The 22,749-nt window shown below is 46.5% G+C and overlaps 1 protein-coding gene across 1 annotated transcript in view; it reads left to right on the forward strand.

Moving 5' to 3' along the window:
- LOC119181377 (solute carrier family 35 member G1) overlaps positions 1–22,228 on the forward strand; it is a 41,283-nt gene extending 19,055 nt beyond the window's left edge. Inside the window, exons 2-6 of the mRNA XM_037432604.2 lie at positions 6,459–6,582; positions 10,940–11,133; positions 15,767–16,007; positions 16,814–17,016; positions 21,562–22,228. Of these exons, the coding sequence (XP_037288501.2) occupies positions 6,510–6,582; positions 10,940–11,133; positions 15,767–16,007; positions 16,814–17,016; positions 21,562–22,023 (1,173 nt within the window). The 5' untranslated portion in view covers positions 6,459–6,509 and the 3' untranslated portion in view covers positions 22,024–22,228. The remainder of the gene's footprint in view (positions 1–6,458; positions 6,583–10,939; positions 11,134–15,766; positions 16,008–16,813; positions 17,017–21,561) is intronic.
- Positions 22,229–22,749: the final 521 nt, after the last annotated feature.

Here is a 22,749-nt window from a genome sequence, read left to right on the forward strand (position 1 = left end):
GCGGATTCGAAGGTCCAAGGGCGAGCCGAGATGGCTGCTTACATTATGCGGACTATCTTGCGCGCGTAACGTTGAAGTTTGCCTATTTTGAAGTTTCTGAGATTTTGTTGAAGTGAACGGCAGCGCAAGGTCTCGAGTTGGGATAACAATCACGGTTAGTGAATTCAAATGCGGGTGGAATACAGAAATGGAGCACCCGCACATTGATGCTGGTGAGAATGAAACAGCACATCGCTTCAGTTTGTCTCTATATGAATCTTTTCCATTTTTTTTTTCTTTTCATCTAGCAGGAAAGAGTGTGAATGGGCGTTGAAACAAAATGTAGGCGAAACCAATTGGCGCTGTGTACTTTAACTTCGTACATTTTCACGTTTCAAAAAGAAATCTCAGTCAGCCGAAACTAACTAGAAAACACGATTACAACAGTGAGCGGTAACTATAGTAGTGTGTTATGTTCTCGCTCATACCATATTTAGGTAACCTATGCCCATCAATATAGCGTACATATGCAAAAGCATCAGCTGCGCTAGCTTATATACATACATTTGTTTGCAAGCTCAAAATACTTCATCATTAAATGTTTTCTCTTGCTATAGTAAAGTTGCAAGTAAAAAGGCCTGGCAGCATGGTAACAACATATGTTCCGTTCATCTTTACTTTATTGAAGAATGCATACAAAAGCACTTGGTCTTGTTGGGCTCAGTGAAACTGCTCCTACGTGGAATAGCACATACTCAGTCTAATTAAGCTTCCGGTACAAGCTAGAGAAATTCTGAGTACTGGCACATCGCTTCTATTAGAAAGCCGCGCCAGCCTTAACGTCCGCTGTCATTCATAAAACTATGCCGTTCTGATAACGTAAATAGTGTGCTTAACATCAAAGGAAAGGTCATTGTTTATATATAAAGCATCTTCTTTAAGTACTGACGTCAATACCTTAGGACAATTGATAGCTGAGTGTTGGTTACAACCACCCAAAAATGTTAGCTCCACCCGCAGAACCGCAGTGCGCCTGCCCTTCAATTGTAAAAGACAGTCGTGCTAACAACTGGTTTCATCTCGAACCGTAAGTACTTTTTTCTGTGCTACTGCGAACATTACTCATCGCGATAGTAAAAAGCTCGTCGTTATTGGCTCAAAATTGTGTGTGGCCAAGCATCAGTGCCAAAATCCCTGAGGAAATTTATCGGGACGTTTAAGTTTCCCACTTACCTGCAGTGATAGAGTGTCTATATGAGAATATCTGAAGCTATAAAAAAACAAAAAAAACAGGGGAAGCCCTTTACGTCACGAAAGCGAGTAAGTTGTATTGGATGGCACATGTTCTTGGGAGGGACAGTGATGTCTGTGGGTCAAAACCAGTAATAGTGTCTATGTGGGAGTATCAGCTATCCAAAAACCTACAGGGGAAGCACTTTACGTCACGAAAATAAGTAAGTTGTATTGCATGGAACATCTTTCTGGGAGGGACAGTGATGTCTGTGTGCGAGGCTGTATTTATTTTTATTTCAGTGATGAAATGCGAAGTGCGGAAAAAAAGACGAAATTCCGGGAAATACTCTTTTTTGTTTTTTGTTTTTCGCGTAATTGGAAGAATCCACCGAAATTTCCATGGGGTAAAACGTACAGAAATAAACCGTAGGCAACACCCAGCGTTCAACGTGAAACCGCAACATCGGACATAATACCAAAACGCCAAACGACGGGTGACCAGTCTCCATCGACACCACATAGAGTCAGCTTCAACGTCAGCTTAACTCGTCTTAACGTAATTTTGTCGTTCGGGTGTGGTCATGTTGGGGGCGGTTTATGATTGTTTGGTACCCATTATTGTTCCGCTTTGAGTTTCTCTCGTACACTGCAACCTGCGGCGGCAGTCAGCTTACAAAGCCACGAACAAGTAGATTCTGCAATGGTCGGGCTAATTTCTGATGTGGAAGTACTTCACGCTCGAAGCGACCGGTGGCGAGACACGGATACTTGGTGTCTGCATGCACTGCAACAGCAGCTACGTTTTTCACAATGCGACATCCAGATGAAGCCAGTGATACTGAGTTGGTACTTACTATTTTTGCCATCTTAATCAATGTTTTCATAGCCATAGTCACGACGAAATAGACATTTCTGGGTTCTTTTTTTCTATCTACCATACCAACCCTGGGAAGCCGCACCCATCAACAGAGTGCTAAATGAGTTCATGGTGATGCTTCTGCCCTACTATTGATCTGTTATATGATGTATTCATTTATGAAAAGAGAGAAATCATTTCATTTCTGTTATTTACAAAATGAAAGTAATTGCTTTTGACACTTGGCAATACCATATGGCAATAAACTATGGCCGTATACCAAAGAAAATTTGCTATTTTTGATTTTTTCCAAAATATCGGGGAAAAAAACGAAGAAAATTGTTTTTTTTATACTGCTCAAAATTATCGGCAATGTGCATCTCTAGCTGTAACTGACTTCCAGTACCAATACTTTGTAAAAAAAGGTATAGGTGTACAAACGCAGGCATAAAGAGAGAGAGAGAGAGAGAGAGAGACTTGTGTCAAGTATGTATTCAAGCCTTCGAGCTATTATAAATCAGTTGGAAGTCAGCGCTGTGTGTGTTTGATGCCTGGGTGTGTGCGTGTGTGAGTGATCGTGTCGTGTGTTCGTGTTCGAATTAACTTTTAGAATTGTAGCTTGCAGTCGACGTCCCATGCATGCTGGATTAATCACGTTACCCGAGCAGAAACGTCCCTGTTGTCGAGACTGGTAGAGCGGTACATCGCTGCCCTCTCTGGTGATGCTGGCAAAACAGTAAGAACCACGAAGCGGTACGACGTATAGGTTACTGGCTTTCCCAGTGGCACGGGCCAACGAACCACTGACATTGGCAAAATAGCGTACTTATACGCAACGCCGCGGGCAGAACCTTTACGGCCGTGTTATGACGTTAAACATGACATATCCGCGCTCGGGTCACACGACTTCTGCAACATGTGACGGCCACTAAAAGTTCCGCTATAAGAATTTTCAGGATGTAGAAACACACACCCACGATCTGAAGACCTGTACGCAGGTAACCGTATGACACCTCTTCTTCGTCAGGATATCTCAAACGCTTCCTGGCAATGTTCTTCTTTCTTATTTTTTGTACAAAAGCCGCGACATGAGCATATAGCTGTATGAAACAGTTGAGGACCTTAAATGACAGGAAGTTGTTGACGCCCCGGAAATGAGGGGGCGCCACTGGTGGCGCTTCGTATAGTTCGACAGCGGCACCTATGCCACTGGAGACACGTTGACTCCTACTGTAGACGCACTACAAGAAATAAGGGCATTAAATCACGTACCCTAGCCTGTATATATAGTGTCGAGTTATATATATATATCGAAGCTTCAAATTACTTCCACAGTTCCACGGCACAGATGCATTAGAAGCACACGCGTCAGCGTAGTTGCGTTGTGATCAGATTACTTTCACATGCTGCAGCTATTGCAGGTGGCGGTGAAGCATCAAGTGCAGCGAAGCACCTGTACAGCGATGCTCGGAAATGTGGGGTAAACAACGCAAGTGGCTGTCCTTATATCTACGATTACGTTTCATACATGAAGCGAACTCGCTGACTCTGCATTATCTCGATTGCTGTAGCAGCTGCGACACTGTGCGTAGGTAGAACTAAATATTAGAGAGTTTTAGAATACCGTTTGCAAGCGCTGCGGGCGTTGCGGGCGTAGCGCGCGCCATACGAGTTTTAGAATAGCGTTCGCCCTGCTGCAAACCGCAACGCACGATCGCAGCGACACCGTAGCCTCGAAACCAGCGCTTGCGGGCCGCCATCACCACACGCAATTTCGTATTTTCTGCGTGCGGTCCGCGAACGCGAACGCCGACTCGCGTTACGACGCATGCGCAGTGGCAGCGACCGCACCGCAAGGGCTCGCGGTGCGCTAGTCTAAAACTCCCTATTAGCGTCTCTCATAATCATATGGTGGTTTCGGGACGTAAAACCCAGATATCCATCAAGAACTAAATATTAGTGAAGCGGGAAACAAATAAGCATTGCTGCTTTAATGATAACGAATGATGCTCGGATAGCTCTTTAGCGTCACGATGCATTATGGCAACGACTAATACGTTTACGTACGTTCATTGGCTGTAAGTCAACGGCGGTTACGATACGCTATGAGGGATTACACCCTCGAAAGCGTGTGCGCCAAAGAGTTAATATGTGTGTGCGCGCACTTTCACATTTTGGATTCTTCTCAGTATTAGTTGGCTTGCACTGACGTCAATTTACCGCCATGTTGGAGGACCAGATGATAAGTTGGAAAGCTGCATATGTTGTGGTTAGGCGCACTGGTTCTGCTGTAAGTTCTTGTACAGCACACGTCAGCAGCGTTCCAATGACTATAGGTCCTGAATATGACACATTGGCACCGTGTCATATTGGAGCGCACCAGTACGGAGCGAAGCTGCACGTGTCTGACTGACGTCTACGTGCAGGGCACTTATAAGGTATCAATTACACCTCGCCCAACAACTCGCCTATGAGCGCAGTCAACTCGCCCAGCAGTCTACTCTTCTACTGTTGAATTACAATGGCAGTGTCGGAGCTAGCTTTTGTGCTCGTTTTGAAGCGAATCTGTTCCAATGGCGGAGTGAGGGCGGGAGTGAAAGAGTTCCAGGGGAAGAATCGGAGTAGATTCAGAGCGGGAGTCACTTCGTGGAGCAGGAAAAGTCCGCTGAAATCGGCGTAGTGAACTTGGAGAGCTCGGCGTGACGTACTTCCTTTAACATGTCTGCTTGGGGCAGCCGCCGGTATATAGTCGCTTGTTTTGGTCGTTATGGCGGATGGCGTGGATGAGTCGGCAAATCGTGCGGCATTGTTTCCGCTGCTCGATAGAAACAGCTCCGAGTTAAATCTATTTCTCCCCGAGTAATTCGTCGGTTATTGACAGCGACGCTGAAACTGCTGTGCACGAATGGGAATTCGACAGAATTCGACAGCAGCATAGAATACCTGTGTGCAAGCTACTCTAGGAAACTCGTCACTCGAAAGATAAGACCTTCTGCCTTGCTCCAGCGGCAATACGTTGTGCTCCGATCGCGGATCCGGAAGTGTTGCCCTACAGGCCACAGTCGATTGCTCCAAACTGGAGTTCGTCAGCGGCACCGATTCTGCCATTTGATAAATTAGATATCTAGTAGAGTGACTCGGTAAGCGAGTTGGTTCATTCCTAACGAGCTTATGGCGCAAAGAATGCTTGCCCAATGATTGCGCTTGTCCTTCTCTTGCGTTTCTTTGCGCCATAAGCTCGTTAAGAATTTCTTGTGTTTCTTTGCGCCATAAGCTCGTTAACATATCCAGTCTTTGTCGTGAATGACGAGAGCCCTACTCTACATTCCGAAGGAAGCTTCGCACGCTGATGTACAACGTGTCTTCACTTTCTTTTTTTCCTCTGCGAAATTGAAACTGGCGGCTTCGGCACCCCTGGAGAGATGTGGAATAGATAAATCAGCAGAGTGAACAACCCAAAAGACAAAACTACACTTTCTCTCTCTCTTCCTCTTCGAAGCAATATGGAGATCGAGATCTTTGTCCTCCCAGATTCTATAAGTTGGTGCGATGTCATAGCTCTGACAGAAAAAAAAACTGATCACGCAGTACAGGCGGTACTGCGTGATCAGGCAGATCAGGCAGTATACAGTCTACGTCATGTGAATTCAACTACGCGCATTTAATTAAATAGTGATAGTACTCATTAGTGCTGGCTGATGCTGACTACATGTCAGCCAATGTTGGCCAAGCGACCGAGAGCAACAACCTAAAAACACCCCAGCATCACTTATAGCAAAGCCTAGCAACTTAGAAGGAACCAGATTACACTTCAGAATATTGCAGCTTCGCTGTTTCTAGCCTTGTGCGTTCTAGTGCAAACTTCTTTTTTTTTTCCTTTTTTCGAAGGTCACAGTGCTGAAGAGTTCGCATCCCAACTTGGGGCCATTGTTCTTTCCATACGCCAAGCTTGCAGACAAATCAGCTTTACAATATATAAGCCACAGGTCCGGGAAGTATTAAAAAAAAGTAAATTAACGAATCCTAAGTACTGTATTTCCAGTTTATGCACAGAATATACATTCGCGTTCAAAGTTTCAGTTCGATATTTTTCTTTAAGCTAACGCGTCTTTTCGGCCCTGATCTCCAAATATGGGCGTCCTTAGTGAAAATTCGAATGTGTGTACTGTGTGCCTCCTTTCTGCGTTTAATTTCTTACACTTATTGTATCTTCTTCGTCCTTTCAGTTTAGTTACTCGTAGCATTGTTAAAGCCAGATCACGCAAACAAGAGTCCCCTGTTTAAATCACTGTTCTGCGACAAACTGCGTCTGAAAGGTGGAGAGCGCTTCGCGTATATAGCGTGTCCTCGAATAGGTGAATGTCGCAGTGTGATGTACCGTTGACCGCAGGACGCTGAATGACACCTGTGGAGTCCGACGGCAGCTGTGATCCGCACAGCCATGACAGCCGGGGACAGCAAGGCAGGCGATGACGTCAGCGTCGAAGTGGCCGCGGCCAAGCTGGCTACAGAAGGCAAGTTCATGGACACGGCCGGTGCCAGTGGCATAGCCCGTGGTGGCACACCAAACCCATGCCCCCCCCCCCTCACTTCCCCTAAAAAATATAATGTAAAATGACCATATCCTAAACGTATGCCTTCGCCCCCCCCCCCCCCCCCCCACACACACACACTAAAAAAGATTTCTGCCTATGACTCTAAGCTGTGCCATATTGTCACACGCGATGTGTTTCCTGAGACTGCGAAAATAGATTACTAAATATAGAGCTCATTACTTCCTAATCATGATTGGCGCTTTACATCCCAAAACCTCCTTACGGTTATGAGGAACGCCGTATATAGAAGAGGGCTTCGAAAATTTTTACTGTCTTGCAGTAGCGTCGGCAGCAATTTTTTTCCGGGTAAGGCACGCCCTTGATCTGACGTGGGGTGCGGGCATCTAAGTGTTGCGAAGTGTCGTTTTGCGCTCTGCATCCCGTAAAAAACAATTCAGGGGGTGGGGGACGTGTCCGGTGTGCTACCGGATGGATGGATCGATGTATCCGGCTGTGCCCTTCAGATCGGGTGGCGGCTCATGCCACCTAGTTATGACTTTAAGTACTATCACAGTGTTTAAGGATTGAATTACACTCGTGCCTCGATTGCAGCCACCAATCAGTTGGCCTCCTCCTGGTTATTTCTACCCGTTTAAAGTTTATTTTGCCTTAACTGTTCCTAAACCCTAATGCTTTGAAAAATTCGGCGCCATTATCTTCGACTATAGGGCGGAGCTTTTTACAGAACATTATCAAATGTTCAGCCGTTCCCTCCTCTTTTCCACACGCACTACATACCGTGTCTGTGCCTTCGTATTTTGCTCTGTACGTCTTGGTCCGTAATCAAGGAGGATTACATTTTTTTCCCTTTAATCCTCCTTGTCCGCAATACTCCCATTCTAGCCTCGAAGAGCAGAGAACAACCCTGAGAATTGTCGTAGATCTTTTTGCCTTGCAATTTCCTGCTTAAAATGTACTGCTTGTCTACTGAAGCGCCATCTGGCGTTTTTTTAATGTGCACCCAAATCTGAATACACGGGTTTCTTGCGTTTCACTTGCATCGAATTGCGGCCGCAGCGGTGAGGTTTCGATGCGGCTACTTTCGGGTCTGCATTCGAGCCCCAAAGCCATGCAATGTACCACCGCGGTGGTCACATTGCGATGAGTACTTGTTGCTATTTTTAAAGGCTTAGTTACTGGGCATAGTGGGCATCAGATAACACGCTGTGTGTCGTGGTGTTGCTTTGAAAGAAATTTGTGTAGCGCGAGGCGAAAAAACAACACAGGAAAGAATAGACCGAGAAGACAGAGCTCAGAATAGACTGAGAAGACAGAGACAGCGCTCTGTCTTCTCAGTCTATTCTTTCCTGTGTTGTTTTTTCGCCTCGCGCTACACAAATTTCTTTCAACTGTTTCACCAACAAGCCCACATCGCCACTCTTGTGGTGTTGCTGCTAATTAGAAAAGCGTATCGTTCAACTTATCTTATTATTATACCGGCTGCGGCGGCTGCATTTCCGATGGAGGCAGAAATGTTCTAGGCCCGTGTGCTCAGATTTGGGTGCACGTTAAAGAACCCCAGGTGGTCGAAATTTCCGGAGCCCTCCACTACAGCGTCTCTCATCATCATATGGTGGTTTTGGGACGTTAAACCCCACATATCAATCAAAAAAGCCAGTCACAGCTCAACTATTGGTTTCTTACTACAATGTGCTACATGAAATATCAATCTTCACAGTAATACTTTCAATCAGGGAACCTCCCAGAGTGAAGCCGTTGAATTGGCGACGCGTTAAAACTGTACAAGGCTTCAAACAAGCGATTAGTTTTAAAAATTAAGTCTGTAAACCCTGTGCCGTCAGGCGGATGCTGTTTCGCATTTTGTCTCTGCATAGATATATATACACCCGCACACGCTACTGACAACACAGTACAAGCAGCTAGTACGCGATCATTGCCAGCTGCGCATGTCGCTGGTTGTGTGTGTGTGTATGCATGGATTCATGCACGAGCGAGAGGTCGCGATATAAGCCATGCTGGATTCACCGATGTACAAACGCAAGCCCGAAAAGAGAGTTTAGATGATAGAAGCAATAAAACGAAAGCACAACCAAAAGAAAAAAAACATTAAAAAGTAGACAAATGCGAGCACGAGGCACGTGGAATATTTTTGTGAGGGATCATGCTGCACTTGCGACCTAGATCTTTTTTCTAATGTTTTACTTTAAAATTGTAAAACGGCGCCCCAGGCACCAGCTGAATCGCATTTGTCATCGATGTTAGTGTACTTCAGTACACGGCAGCATAAATATACGATTAGCTGCGTTGTTTAGTGGGACGAAGCAGCAGCACAAGCACAGCTATGGTGAGTCATGACGCAGCGGTCGTCATACTCTTATTAAGCATTAAACTGACGGTGACATCTCCGAAGGTAGTCGGACGAACAGTAAAACTCGTTGCGAGAAAAACGCTCCGTTTTTACCAACCCCGGTCCCCGCCCGAGCGTAATTTTTTGTGTCGATGCGCCCTCATCAAGAGTGAGGCCCGTGGGATGGCTTTCAGCTCTCCCATAGTAGAGTACCGAGTACTCTAAATCGTTAACCACGTTTTGTGAACACACAATAATGTAGAAATGTGCCGTTTGTGGTGAGTCAGTTTTTAGGAAGCCCGCCGGGTGGAGAGAGGTCCATGAAATACAAGATAGCCATTCATTGCTTTGTATACTATCAGAAGTGGAGGAGGAAGAGGGGTATCGAGGTTGTTCCTATTTTTCTCCTTTTTATTATTTGTTTATTCTGTCCCACAAATTCTACTGCCGCACACCTCTTGGTTGAGCTCCGCGGTGGATCGTGTCATTCTTCCGGGAATCATCATCATCACAGAACAGTAACTAATCTGCCACACCCATTGCTCCATTTTGGGAGTAACTGAGCATTTACCCCGTGCTCTCGCAGTTACTCCACAAGGGAGCAACAGTTATTTCGCGCAAAAGGAAAAAGTCAGGTTTTGATTGACTTTACCAGCCTTTCGAAGTGCGTGCAGGCATTTGATTATTTGTACAATCGACGGCCAAGCATCACGTTCGGAAATAATTTCGGAAAATTTGCAGCAACAACCCGGGATTCGAACGCAAGACCACTCAGTCAGCATGCGTGTACACTACTCCCTACACCACACCACACTACGGCACCGTCTGAAAGGAAACAGGCTTGTGTAGGCACCGATGGGTCGTTTGCACACGGCGCGAACATTCTGGCAGGTACACCAAAATAAAAAGGGGGGGGGGGGGGGGGGGCGGTGGACCGCTTTACTCCACAAAGAGGAAAGCGGCCCTCCTTGCCGTGCCGTATGCAATATTTTGCACACAGATTTCGTCTTTCAGAGGGGCAAATAGCTCTTTTCATGGTAATTGCGCAGTTCCACCGGAAAACTTTTTTAGGGTGTAGTATGACGCTGCGACCAACAGAGAGAAAGGTAAAGAGTGTTTAACTAGAAGAATTTTCCAGATGGCCACCCTGCATTTGGAAAGAGTAAACGGGGCTCACACGAATGAAGGAAAAGAGAGTGAGCGACGAAACTACAAAGTCGTGACGATAGCGCTGTCCAAGGATTACACGCCGACATTCTAAGTGAATGGTCACAAAGAGTCGTGCAGTGAGGCTTCCTGGGTCCTGCAACGCTTCTTTCAGCCTAAAGTCAGAAAAGCCTGCCGATAGGTGGTAAAAAAAAAGCCAAATATTACAGGGCATAACACGGCCTGCAATTCGCAATTAATTTTGCAAACCGCCAGATCTTCTTTGGACAAGTGACGCCATAAATTCAAGCGCTCGCGCCAACACGAAGTCCGCGGCCATTGGCTGATTTGAGCGTCGGGAGCTGCATACAGTTAACGCGGCCACTGCGGGATGCGGCGAAGTGCCCTATAGGCGCTTGTTCGCGATTACTCTCAAAAGCAGGGGCGAATACAGCCACTCATTTCTGGTTGAAGGGGGGGGAGGGGCGTCATTTGAAAGGCAGGGGTGGGGTCCCGACTTTTTTGTTTGAGTAGTAGTTATTTTTAATACAAGAACCCCATGTCTCAGCATAAGTGCCGTTAATTTGTGCTCAGCATGTACCCATTCATTTTCTTTCTCTTACCTGTTTTCTATCCGAAATGAATAGGAAAAAAATTAAAACAAATTACGAGCTAACGCTATTCATATACAGGCAAGTTTTGCAGCACTAATCGTTTGTTAGGGATAAGGTTGAGTCAGGGGCGTAGGCAGAAGAAAGACAGGAAAACAAGGAACGACACAAGCGTATGAATCGTTGGCTACCATTCATTTCTATCGTGCAGGTGCCAGCGGAGAGCAGAACAAAGAACCCAATGGCGGACTGGGAAGAAGCGCGGAAGGGCAGCCGTACTTGCGCCGCCACAGCAGCGTCGCCCAGTTGGCCCAGGCAGCTTGGCGCGAGGCAGCCGGCATCTCGGCTGCTCTCGCCACGGGACTCGCCATCAGCGTCGGAGGACTGCTCATCGGACTCGTCGAGGTCAGTGGTTCGATACCGTGACGAATGATAACGCCGTGATTGCGGACCGACGGATATGCGTCACAAGCACAGTCGTTCGCATGGTTGGCCATTGAAGGGCCACTCAAGTCAAGAGAGAGAGAAACGAGAATAAAAGGAAGGCAGGGAGGTTAACCAGATGCTAATACCCGGTATGCTACCCTACACTGGGGTTGGGGAATAGGGGGTTCAGAGAGAAAGGGAGAGTTAAAAATAAATAAGAGAAAAACACCGACACACACAAAATCAGTCCACTCAGAGGCGTTCCGACGAATAATGAATTGCAGTTTATACGGATAAATTATACTATATGAAAACTCTATTGTTGTTAATTTCCCCATTATAGGATCAATGATTGAAGAGAAAGTTGGATACGAGTGTTTCATGATTAAATTTGGCGCCGGAATTTCCGAAGTCATCTTCACGTATTTCAGAACGTTTTATTCGTATTTCTGCCGCACTGGCTCAAGAGAATTTTCTGACACTTGGTATGCCAGTTGTTTGGCTCCCTAATTCATTGCCCCCCTTTTTATCTACCGATGAAGAAATACGCAGAAACTAGCAATCAGTTAAAATCTGTGGCGTCACGGCGAATGGTGAGGAAAATTCCAGGTGGCGAAGCCCCCCGCATTTCACACTTACCAAGCGTCAGCTAATCGCAAGTGTGGCGATTATGGCATTTTGAAAGAGTAATTTACCATTACAGAAAATATTGAGATCACTTTAGCAGGGAGGGGAAGGGGTGAAGGTCAACCGCAGACGCACGAAGGTCGCGGGATTGAATCCCGGCCATGGTGGCCAGATGCGTAGCCAAAAAAGTCGCCCTAGCCCCCCCCCCCCCCCCTGATATCGACCGAAAGGTGCATGGACCGAGCATAAATGTAATGAAAACACGGCTTTTTTCGAGACCTTCAACAAGTAGCGCGCCCTTCCCTCTCAACCCCTTTGAAAACAATTCCTCGCTACGGGCTTGCCTTGGATTTAGGAGCACGTTAAAGAACCTCAAGAACCCGACGAAATTTGTGGGGCTTGGAGTTACAGCATCCCTTAAGACCATATCGTGATTCTGGTACGCAATACCCTGTAGTTATGATTATTAGCATGTCCTGCCGAGTAAGCAAGTTTATAACAAATTATCGACGACTTAGACTTTGATAATCGTTCTCTCCTCTGTAATGCTATGTTGTAGTAGCCACTTCTTGTTAGTTTTAAGAAATGTTCTCTAGATGGCATTGTGTGTGCATATGTCCTTTGAAATAATATCTTCTCTATTACAATGGGACAGCACTAAGCTGTCCTAGTATTAATATAGAGCAGACTGTTTAGAATAAATTGCAAACGCTTTAGAGCACCATACGCACTTCAATATGTGAGAGCCAGAAGCTGTTCCGGTGAAGGTAAAAATGTTCAGTTGAATTCATGTGTTTATAAAACGTTTTTAACGATTTAAATACTTCGTACTCTATCATGGGAAAGCATTGAGTTGTCTTAGCTCCGGACGCCACTTAGACCATATGGAATCAAGTTACAGAAAAGTTCACATTAGCAAACACCACAGCACCAAAGAATTGTTTTTTAGACACGCTCACACGCAGTGATGCCAAAATAAGACAACGTTTTTTTAATCGCTGTAGTTAATCTCAAAAATTCCCGAAATTATAAGAAAAATTTCGATATTATCTTTTGAATGTCACTATTTGAGCTAATTCAGTGCGCTCTGTGCCACAGTTCTTAATTTAGTTAAAAAATTAGTTGAAAATTTAGTTAAATTAGTTAAAAGCTATAAGTTAAAAGAAGAAGAAGAAGAAGAAGAAGAAGAAGAAGAAGAAGAAGAAGAAGAAGAAGAAGAAGAAGAAGAAGAAGAAGAAGAAGAAGAAGAAGAAGAAGAAGAAGAAGAAGAAGAACCTTTTGCTTTGCCGGCACTCGTCCACAAAGGGGGGATCGGCTAAAACCGGGCGGCAGCATCCTCAAGTTAGTTACTTACGCATTTAAACTCAGAGCGGGCTTTTAGAGTTTTTCTTTAACACTCTTTAGGTAACTGGTACAAGCACGCTTGCAGGGTACCCACTACGCCATTAATCACTGAATGCAGGAACAGCGCAACCTAACTACGGAAGTTACGAAGTAACTACTTCTAGGTTGCGCTGTTCCTGCATTCAGTTATGTCCTACCAACTTGCCCAAGCTTCCACACGCCATTAATCATTATGACTGGTGTGTACTGTAGGGAGGCATTCCCCATACCATCCTTCGTCGTTATTTCGAGAAGCGTGGTACGCATTACACCCTTCAAGGAATTTTGTGCAATTTTTTCATCCCGTGGCTGACGACGGCGACGAATCACGCCTGGAGCTTTTTTTTTTTTTAATGGGATCTGAGCATTCCACAATATACTCGTTACGCAATTCGCAGTGTCTAACGCCTCGTTGTTCCACTTTGCTACGTATATAGTTTCCAGCACCGGCGTGGCTCAGTGTTAGAATACTGGGCCATAGCCTCCTAGATTTTCCTTGCCTGCCGGATGAGCGCGAAACGCCCGTCATCAATGGCGGCGCTTTCTACGTAGGGGTGAGGGTCTTTGTACTTGGCCTTTGAAATCGGCAATTTTGGCGTTTGCTACTAATATCAGAGGCTATGCCTTGTATTGAAGGAGTTGCTTGTTGAATGACGGTGTCACTTACGTAGGGTAATTATAATTACGTCTATGCCTTTTTAAAACTTTTTACGTTATTTTGTTGCATATAAGCTCCAGAAACGTAAAAACTTATTTGAAGACACCCCTACTTAGGTGGCGCCACCACCATAGTTCCGACGACGGCCGCTTTCTAAGTGACCGCCGATAATTCGGCTGGCAAGGGAAATCTAGGAGGCTTTGGCTGGGCTAACACGCACGGGACCCGATTTGAATCCCATTGAGACCTTAGTGTTCTAGCTGTATTGTTTTTTTCTTAATTTTACTTATTTTTCTTCATTTGCGGAATACTGCTTACAGACAGCTGCGGACAACTACGGCACCGGCACACATCCCTTTTTGTGATCTCACTCTGAAAAGACCCCAATTGCGTGAAGGAGACGTGTTTAGAAAATATTGCTAACGACTTAGAGTACGACGTGTTCTAGTGTATACGAGATTATAGCCGTCCCGTGGGCCTCACACTTCATGAGGCCGCCGCGCCAAATATTGCGCCGTGAGAAATATCACGATTGACCAGCAGGCTCACAGATACATGTCTTTTGTCCAGAAAGAGTGGGTAACGATTCAGAGTACTTGGTACTCTACTATGGGAGAGCTGATTCTATTTGAGGTGAAATTTATACGGTAGAAATCACGAAAAAGAGACTTTGTGGTCTTTAACTCATGGTACAGACTCACGATTGTGTCCCTGGTTTCGCTTTAGAAGCTTGAACGTATTAATAAATTTTGTTCGGCACTCTGACTTCGTTGCCCAGCCATACTTAACAGCATTAACAGTAACGACTAACCTTTAATGAATAATATGCGTATTGCTTATATTTGCCGTTAAACGGCAGTTGTTTGAACAGAAACCAGTTAGCACGACTGTCCTTCACAGGAGGTCAGATGCATCGAAAAAGCGATTCTACAGCAAGCGGTTCGCGGCATCACCTCAAGATTGTAGATGCCCCCGATGGCATAAAAGAAAATCTCGCCATATCCCCGGAGTGAATCATGATGAGTGGGGCGAAGCGTCCGTCCGTGCGTCTCTCAGTCAGACTGTCCGTCTGTCTGCCTGTCCGTCCCTTCGTCTGTGCGTTCGTTCATGCATCCATCCAAGCATCCGTCCACCCGTCTACGCTTCCGTCCATCCGTAAGTCTGTCTGGTTTGTCTATCTGTTTGTCTGTCTGTAAACCGCCTGGTGCAGGACAAGGTTGGACTTCAGAGGAACTTCACCCCTAAAAAAGACATAGCACAGCCAGCCGAACGGTCAGGCTTGCCACCCCCCGTCAACCTCAAATGCTAAGGGGGGCTAGTTCCCTATAGTGCACATGCTTTTGGTGGTGAACGATATAATCTGAGTCCTAGGAGATGATTTAGACTCCAACAAAAAGTTTTGAAGAAACCCGACGTTTAGAAACCGACTTGGTTCCTTCCTCAGGGGTGACTGCGGAGGCTATGTAGCAGCGGCGTCTTCAAAGCACTCGCAGGGTGAATAATGACTCCTTCTCTCTCTCTCTCTCTCTCTCGGTTTGCCGTGAAGCCGTGTGTATACACTGCGGGAAGGGTTCCGAGAGAGCGGTTGATGTTATGGGCTGTGCTCTGTATGTGCCACGACTCGAGTAACAACCTTCTCCTCCAGTTCGGCTCGCTTTCAAGGATGGCCGTCGCTTCGAAATTTATCTGGTGATCTAACGTCTCAGCATGTTCGGCGACTGCGCTGCGCTCATTCTAGAAGTTGCGCACATCGTTGGCGCACATCGTTGGCGTGTTGCTTCAGTCGCTGCGGTAGGTTTTTCGTCTCGCCGGTATACGACGAGGGGCACTCAGCGACGGAATATTGTAAAACTATTGGGTCGAGTCTAAATCGTCTCCCAGTTTCATACCCAAGCAGACAGACTTCTGTCAAGTGTTTATATTCAACCTATTATGTGACCGCAGGTGATACCTCCGCTGGCAGTGTCCGGCCTGAGGTGCGTGTGTTCGGTGCTCTACCTGCTGCCTGTTATCGCCCTATGGAGGCCACAGCTGCTGGCCGACAAGGGACATCGGCTAGGCCTCGCCGCCGTCTCCGTAGTGCTGGCGTTGCGGGCGCTCACCTTCACACTTGGCAGCTCCACACTGCCGCTGGCCGAGTTCTCGCTCCTCATCAACACCATGCCGGTGTTCGCAGCGATATTTGGTAAATGGCATCCCAGATCAACTGCCTTGGGACCGCGCTTGTGAACACAGGCACTAAAGCTCAGACGTTTCCAATGTAAAGTCATTTTGTCTCTTGCAGATACAACTTGGTGAGAGCTTGCACGAGGTCTCTTCCTTGCCATATTCGTGTACATCAATTTGTTTCAAAATAAGTTGCGCAGAGTCCCGCGAGATCGGAATTACCAGTTTGTAGTGCGTAGTCATGAGAAAATCGGCACGGATTTCCCAGGAAGAAATTTTCTTAGCTGCCGAAAATTTTGCCCGCGATCCCCGAACGAGGACGAGTTTTTCGGCAACTAAGCTTCCTTTCTGGGGAATCCATAAATGTTTTTTTTTTTTTCATGTCTTCGTGCTACAAGCATGTATAGTAACCAATACCGTTACCACTTTTTTCACACCTCATTAATTGCATGCTGAAGTAATTAAATATATTTAGAATATCTATACAGCAGATCCTCAGGATTTTTATAGTGCTCTAAGTGAGAACGTGCAACAATGCAGATTTACTCAAACGTCGCTCAGTTTCACTTGACAATGACATCGCGAACGTTTTCATCGAGAAATCGTACGAAACGGGGACGCATCAACGAGGTGTTGTTCTGTAGGTGTCTCGCATCTGTCACGTATGTATGACAACACTTGGAGGAAACGGCGAAGCGCATGTGTCTGTCAGCGAAGAGAGTCGTCCACAAGTTGTGATTGACGATTTACGCGTGACGTAAACCCCAACGTTACTAGTAACGTTGGTATGCATATTCTAGTAACGTTGGTATACCCCGCGCGCAGGCTGCGCCATACTGGAGGAGCGCTGCGGCCCCCGCGAGATGGCTGCCGGCCTGCTCGTGCTGTGTGGAATCCTGGTGGCCTTTCTGCCCACCCTTCTGATGACTCCCGACGTGGGCACCTCCATATCGGGCATCGTCATCACGCTTGCCTGCGCCCTCTTCCAGGCCATGGCGTTTGTCATACTGCGGCGCCTATCCTGCCAGGCAAGCATGCAGCGCATACTTCAAATGCAAAAGTAATAGACAGATTTATTTGAGTGCCAGTACAGCAGCTGTGGAAGCCCAAATGAATCTGTCTAATGCCTATCCCCTTTAGACGCAATGCAGAAAATTGCATGCGTACTCGACTTTACTGCTGCCAGCTTTGATGACCAGTGGCGAAGGAAAAGCAAAACACTGTGTATTTTCTCCTTGTTTTGTTGGTTTAGATCGGGTAAGACACGAGGACTTAGCACTGTGTCCTCGAGTTTCTTGGATCGTCGCATATCGTCGCACTAAACCTCGAAAGTGGCAGAACCAGTCTTCCAGGTAATTATCAGATGACCTCGGTATTGAATTCAGTGCCTCACGAATCGACTGCCACCAAGATTTCTCGAACCCGTTCTCATCCCCGACGCATTCTCGTGTCCCAACGAGCGTGCAGTAAGATACTCAGTGTGAGATGGCATGAGGGAAAGAAGTTACGTCAGTACCCGCCAAGCCCATCACGCGCCATCACTCTTTCCCGTTGCGATTCCTTTGGGCGCTATATGACTGCCTACCAAATGTTGGAAGAGTATAGAGTGCGGCACCAGCACGTCGCCTCCCCCCCCCCCCGCCCCCCGATGCAAGAGAATCTAATCCAAATGACGCCGCTCTTGGTTTTTGTCGGCTATCGGCGAATAACATGCAATATTTTGTGCGACGCCAAACAGCAGGCGCCGGTATCTCCCAAAAAATACGAGCAGAGGCCACTGTATGAAAAAGAGTGCGCCTGAAAAAAAAAAAAAAAAAAAAAAACATCCGTGCTCCCCTTTTAAACTCTCCTTATCTACCATCCACGATTGCAAGACTGGGCCCAGCAGTTTATAGTACCATCTGCTTTCCGCAGAATGTGTTTTTTCACTACCAGTTAGAGGGTAAAACTAACTTTGCCAGGAAACCTTATTTAATGGGACACTAAAGGCAACTATCAAGTCGACGTCGATTGTTTAAATAGCGGTCCAGAAACCTCGTAGTTTTACGTTTGTGCCAAGGAAGGACCTCTTTTCAAATTAATTCACGTTTTAGTAGTCCGCATCGGGTTGGCGCACTTCAAATTACCCGCCTCAAGAAGCGGACCGACCGGACCACGGAGGAAGGAATTCCTTCCTCCCTGGACCGGACAGACTCACGCACGGTCAACGTTGCCCGGCCTTAGTGCACTAACACCAGCAGCTGACCGAAAGGAGCGACAGCCACAGCAGCAACAACAATCATTGACTAATTTCCCGTCATTGGCTTCGAGATTGCAGGCGTTTTTGGTTCAACTGTGCCCCGCTTGATGGCACCACATGTTCTGTATAACCATGCGAAAATTGGATTTTTGAACCACTCGCGCCATTCCCCATTGTAACGTCCGGCGGTTCTTTTATTGCATTAGCAACTATATGGACACTCTCGGCTGGATTTTGCTATCGGCGTCGATGTCATGCACCGTATATGTACACATAACTATATGTATGAAAACGCAAGACAGAAAAAAAAACAGAAAAAAAGAATCCGGCGCGCAAAATTTAACGTGGGACCTCTGCGTCGGGAAAGCGAGGCCTTATCCACTGAGCCACATCGCGCGGCGGCGCTCGCTTTAATATCCTACGCGTACTTTGCCCGGCTTAGAGAAGGGGAGCGACGCTCCCTCACGCGCCCTTATCTCGCGGCGGCGAGGAGGGGAAGGTCGTACGCCTTGGCTTGCCTCGGGCTTTACCTGGAACGATTCTGCTGTAGTTAGCGGGTACACAAAGGTCACTGATATAATTGCAGTCTCCATTTGCAAAAAGCACGCACTTTTCAAGCAAAGCAAAGAAACAAATGAGACGCTCATTCGCGTGCATCCGCACCTGTGAGTAGGTTCTTTTGTGCGTCATTTGTGCATGAGGAATGCGGGGCATGTTTCGATTTGATTTCCACTCTGCGCGTGGCCTTTCAATTTTTGCTATTGCCCTCATTGCTTCGCCTTTCCGGCAAGGCTGTGACTTTTTTCCATGAATCAAACAGAAACGAACAAGTAGCATTTTATTGGGTCTCTTGATGCACGGAAGGTTATTTATTTAGTGCAGCTAGACCGATAACTAGTGATCAATTGTAGGCAGTCTGTCTGATGTCATCGAAATCATTTTGAAAATGTCCTACTGCGGTGCAGGTGTTCTTGTGCATTCAACTTGATTTCTCGGTGAAAAAGGCACTGTTGTTGATAATATTGTCGTTTCAGATGTTGTCATACATTGAGCTTTCACTCTGACGTAAATTGTTACTTGACTTTATTGTCCCTTTAACGAACATTCTCCTGAAGTGAAAGCGACACACAAACAAAAACAAAAGCGCCGATTTCTCGCTAACTGTGGCACAGATGGTCTTTCCCTTTGCCCTATAGTCACGGTTAAGGTGCCAGCTAGCCAACCAGGAACAGTGTGCACGTGTCGAGAAGGAAATGCAGACTGGCATACCCTTTACGGCTATGTGGCTGCCAGATATGCTGCGCCCAGGGAAGCGGTAGGGGGTTGAGGGATCGCGTCTTGCACTTCAACCTGCCCCACTCAGCTGACTGTAGAAGCCTATGACGCGTACAGTCAGGCAAACCTCTCGGCCAATCATTAAAGAGGCCCTGCAAGACTTTTTGAGGGTGGTCAGAAAACGCCTTTCATGCTGACCAGTTGTGCTCCCGCGATCTCCGACGACAGCGCCGCTCTGGCCGACTGGCTCGCCCTACGCCATCTCCTGACACCGAAAAGAGCTCTCGCTGAGTGGTGCCTTACCCTCGGACTCTTGCGACCATGTCCCTATTTCCTATCTTCTCCTTACTTCTGTATGTGGCTGTTCCTGCCCCATTTCTATCTCTATGCCTTCAATTCCTCTCTATCCTTTTTTAATCTCTCCTTACCCCAATATCGTGGGCAGAACTGTGGAAATGCCCTCCATTGAGAGAGGCAGTAACGGAACTGCGCCTGTCTCTTCCTTTTCCCCTTTCAAAGGTCACTTATTCGATATAGCACGTCGAGGCTACCGAGAACAAGCGAGCCATTATATCGCAGCCCACTGTCAGGAATTTTAAATGCGAAGCATTTCTTAGCGAACTTCGGCGACATCGAGCGTGTCTGTCTGTCCGTCCGTCCGTCTGTCTGTCTGTCTATCTATAATCTATCTATCCACTTACGTTTGGGTGCTCTCGTGGTCATCCCATTTACTTGGCGTGAACAAAAATTAGCATGAGAAGGCGAGATGGTTTGATGAATACGACGTGACTAATGTCACAATCCCTTCGCGTACCTCGTCAAACACTTCCCGCCAGACAGTGGCACATACCCACAAGCGGGAATGTGCCGCTACTATGCAGGTATTTGCAACAAGTGATTGACACTTAGTATGTACCCAGTAACAATGAGAACACACATGGGCAATTTCAACGTGCCAGCGTTAAGAAATACCTGACGTCGGTAGCGTCGACCCGACAAGTCCGATCTGGATTCGAACCCAAGTATTCATTGGTAAATGCCAATGAAGCATTTTACCAATGAGCTACGCCAGGTCTCTGAACTACTTTTCAAAAAGATGCTAATCTTCAGGAAACGTTAATAGTTGTTTCAGTGCTGCCTACCCAATTCTATAAACTTTGCATGTGTGCTATTTTGATACAGCCGCCACATCGGGTTAACGTCAGATGCGGTTAGTTGTCATGCGCTGAAGTTGATTTGTGTAGCAGTGTTTAGGGCCAGCATCTTTGCAAGCATCAGCGCTTCATATTAGCTTCTGGTGTTGCTAATGCACATGTTCCAGTGGCATCGTTGCACAAGTGCAAACAACTGGTTATATAAACATCTGCAACTCTTCAACATATGTCTGTGTGTGCGACATTTGTACATTATTTAGCGTCATTTCATGATGTGTCGCTTAATAAAAAAATTGCAACATGGTCACCTTTCCACGGCTTGCTTCGCATAACGTGGATTCCCATGTGGGATCTGCCTAATTATCTTTTTCTTCTCTCAGCTCCAAACTAAGGCTTCCAGCACTTTTGTTAGGACGAGAGAAGAAATCTAACTCTGCTCGTACATGAAGGATTCTGAAAATTTTTACAGCCATGAATTAGCGAGGCAATTAGAAAATCCATTCCATGGCTACTTGAAAAGGTGTTGCAGGGCCCCTTCAAGGCACCTCTCTCCCACTCTTTCGCGAGCAAGTTATAGATGGCTTGAACTGCTCCTCTGGCATCACTTTAGCAGAATGTTTGAATGCTAGCATGGTGATAAGCTGCATGTGTGACTCTTATGTACCCTATCTATACCCAGAAAGATAAAATTAATGAAATGGCTGGCAGGATCTCATCAGAGACTGTAATGTAAGGGTCAAGAAAGTGCATTGGCTCACTTGCCCTTGTGCAATTGATCCAGGTTGCTCTTTGGTGGATGCAAAAGCAATTCTAGCCAATCACGGAAAGGCAAATGAATCATTTTGCTTTTTTAAGCATTATATTACCTTTGAATAAATTATAAAAAGTGTCAATCAAAATTGCAGGTATCACCCATAACGGTATCTCTTTGGACATCCGTGGCCACCGTGGTGCTCTGCGTTCCCCCGGCAGGAGCTCTGGGGCAACTCCGTCACCTGGACACTGAGCCTCTGGATTTAGCCTACACGGCTGGTGCAGGCCTGACGGCTTTGCTGACGGCTTTGCTGCCAACCATTGCATGCACGTTAGCCGAGGCCGGTCGCGTGGCCATTGCGACCACGTCCAGTGTGGTTTTCTCATTCGCCCTACAGGCTGCCGTGCAACTCAAGGCACCCACGCCGTGGGCCCTTGTAGGTGCTGGTTTTATAGTGGCCGCTGTGGTGTGCTCGAACCTGAAGTGGGAACCCTCAGTTGACATCTTCGAGAAGCTAAAGCTCAAGGGTCCCGTGGACAAGGACAAAGATCCAACGTTTGTCGTCAAAGACTACGGAACAGTGTCGGTGCCATTGCCCAACAAATCCCCCTGATGCACAAACTTCTTTTTAGCCAATGCATTCTGATGGACAGTACATTGGCATGCGTAACAGGACAATGATATCTGTGCTATATTAAACGTTGTTTAGAATCGGCGCATAGCCGTCCCCAGCAACAACAAAAACGACCTTCGGAAATGAATGTAAGGCTTTTAGGCGATGCCAGTAAATGTGTGATTTTTAAGCATGCTTCACCAAAGACTGCACGTCCAAGCCTGTATCCTGTTCTTCTGCCTTTAAAACGAGCAAAAGACGCAGTATTCTTTCATTTCCAATGTATTGTTGAGAGTGTGATCAAAACCCGCGGCATAGAGGGTGTTTAGAGATGGCATCTGGGACACGCCTTTGGTGGTTGCAGTATGCAAAAGTGCAGCCTTATAGACTAGTTTCTTATGCCCGTCCCTTGAGGAAGCAATATGCAAGTCCCTGGCAGAGAATACACAAAGGTATTCTGTCTTAAAACGTCAGCTAACAGTGTGGAGTGACAAATCAATCTTGCAAGCGACTTCACAGTCTAATGCGAATGCAAACATAATCCATGTCTTCATACTAAATCATGCCGATTGTCAAACAGAAGTCAGCTCACATGTCACAGCCCAATAAGTATAACAGAATATTCAATCAGCAATGTTTTGCTTACTGCTAGGCAAACGTAGTGTTCAATGGTAAGTGAAGAGCAGCTGGTAACAGGCTGCCAGCCTGCTAGCATCAGCATGTTTG

Source organism: Rhipicephalus microplus, chromosome 3 (assembly GCF_043290135.1).
Source record: "Rhipicephalus microplus isolate Deutch F79 chromosome 3, USDA_Rmic, whole genome shotgun sequence".
NCBI lineage: Eukaryota > Metazoa > Arthropoda > Arachnida > Ixodida > Ixodidae > Rhipicephalus > Rhipicephalus microplus.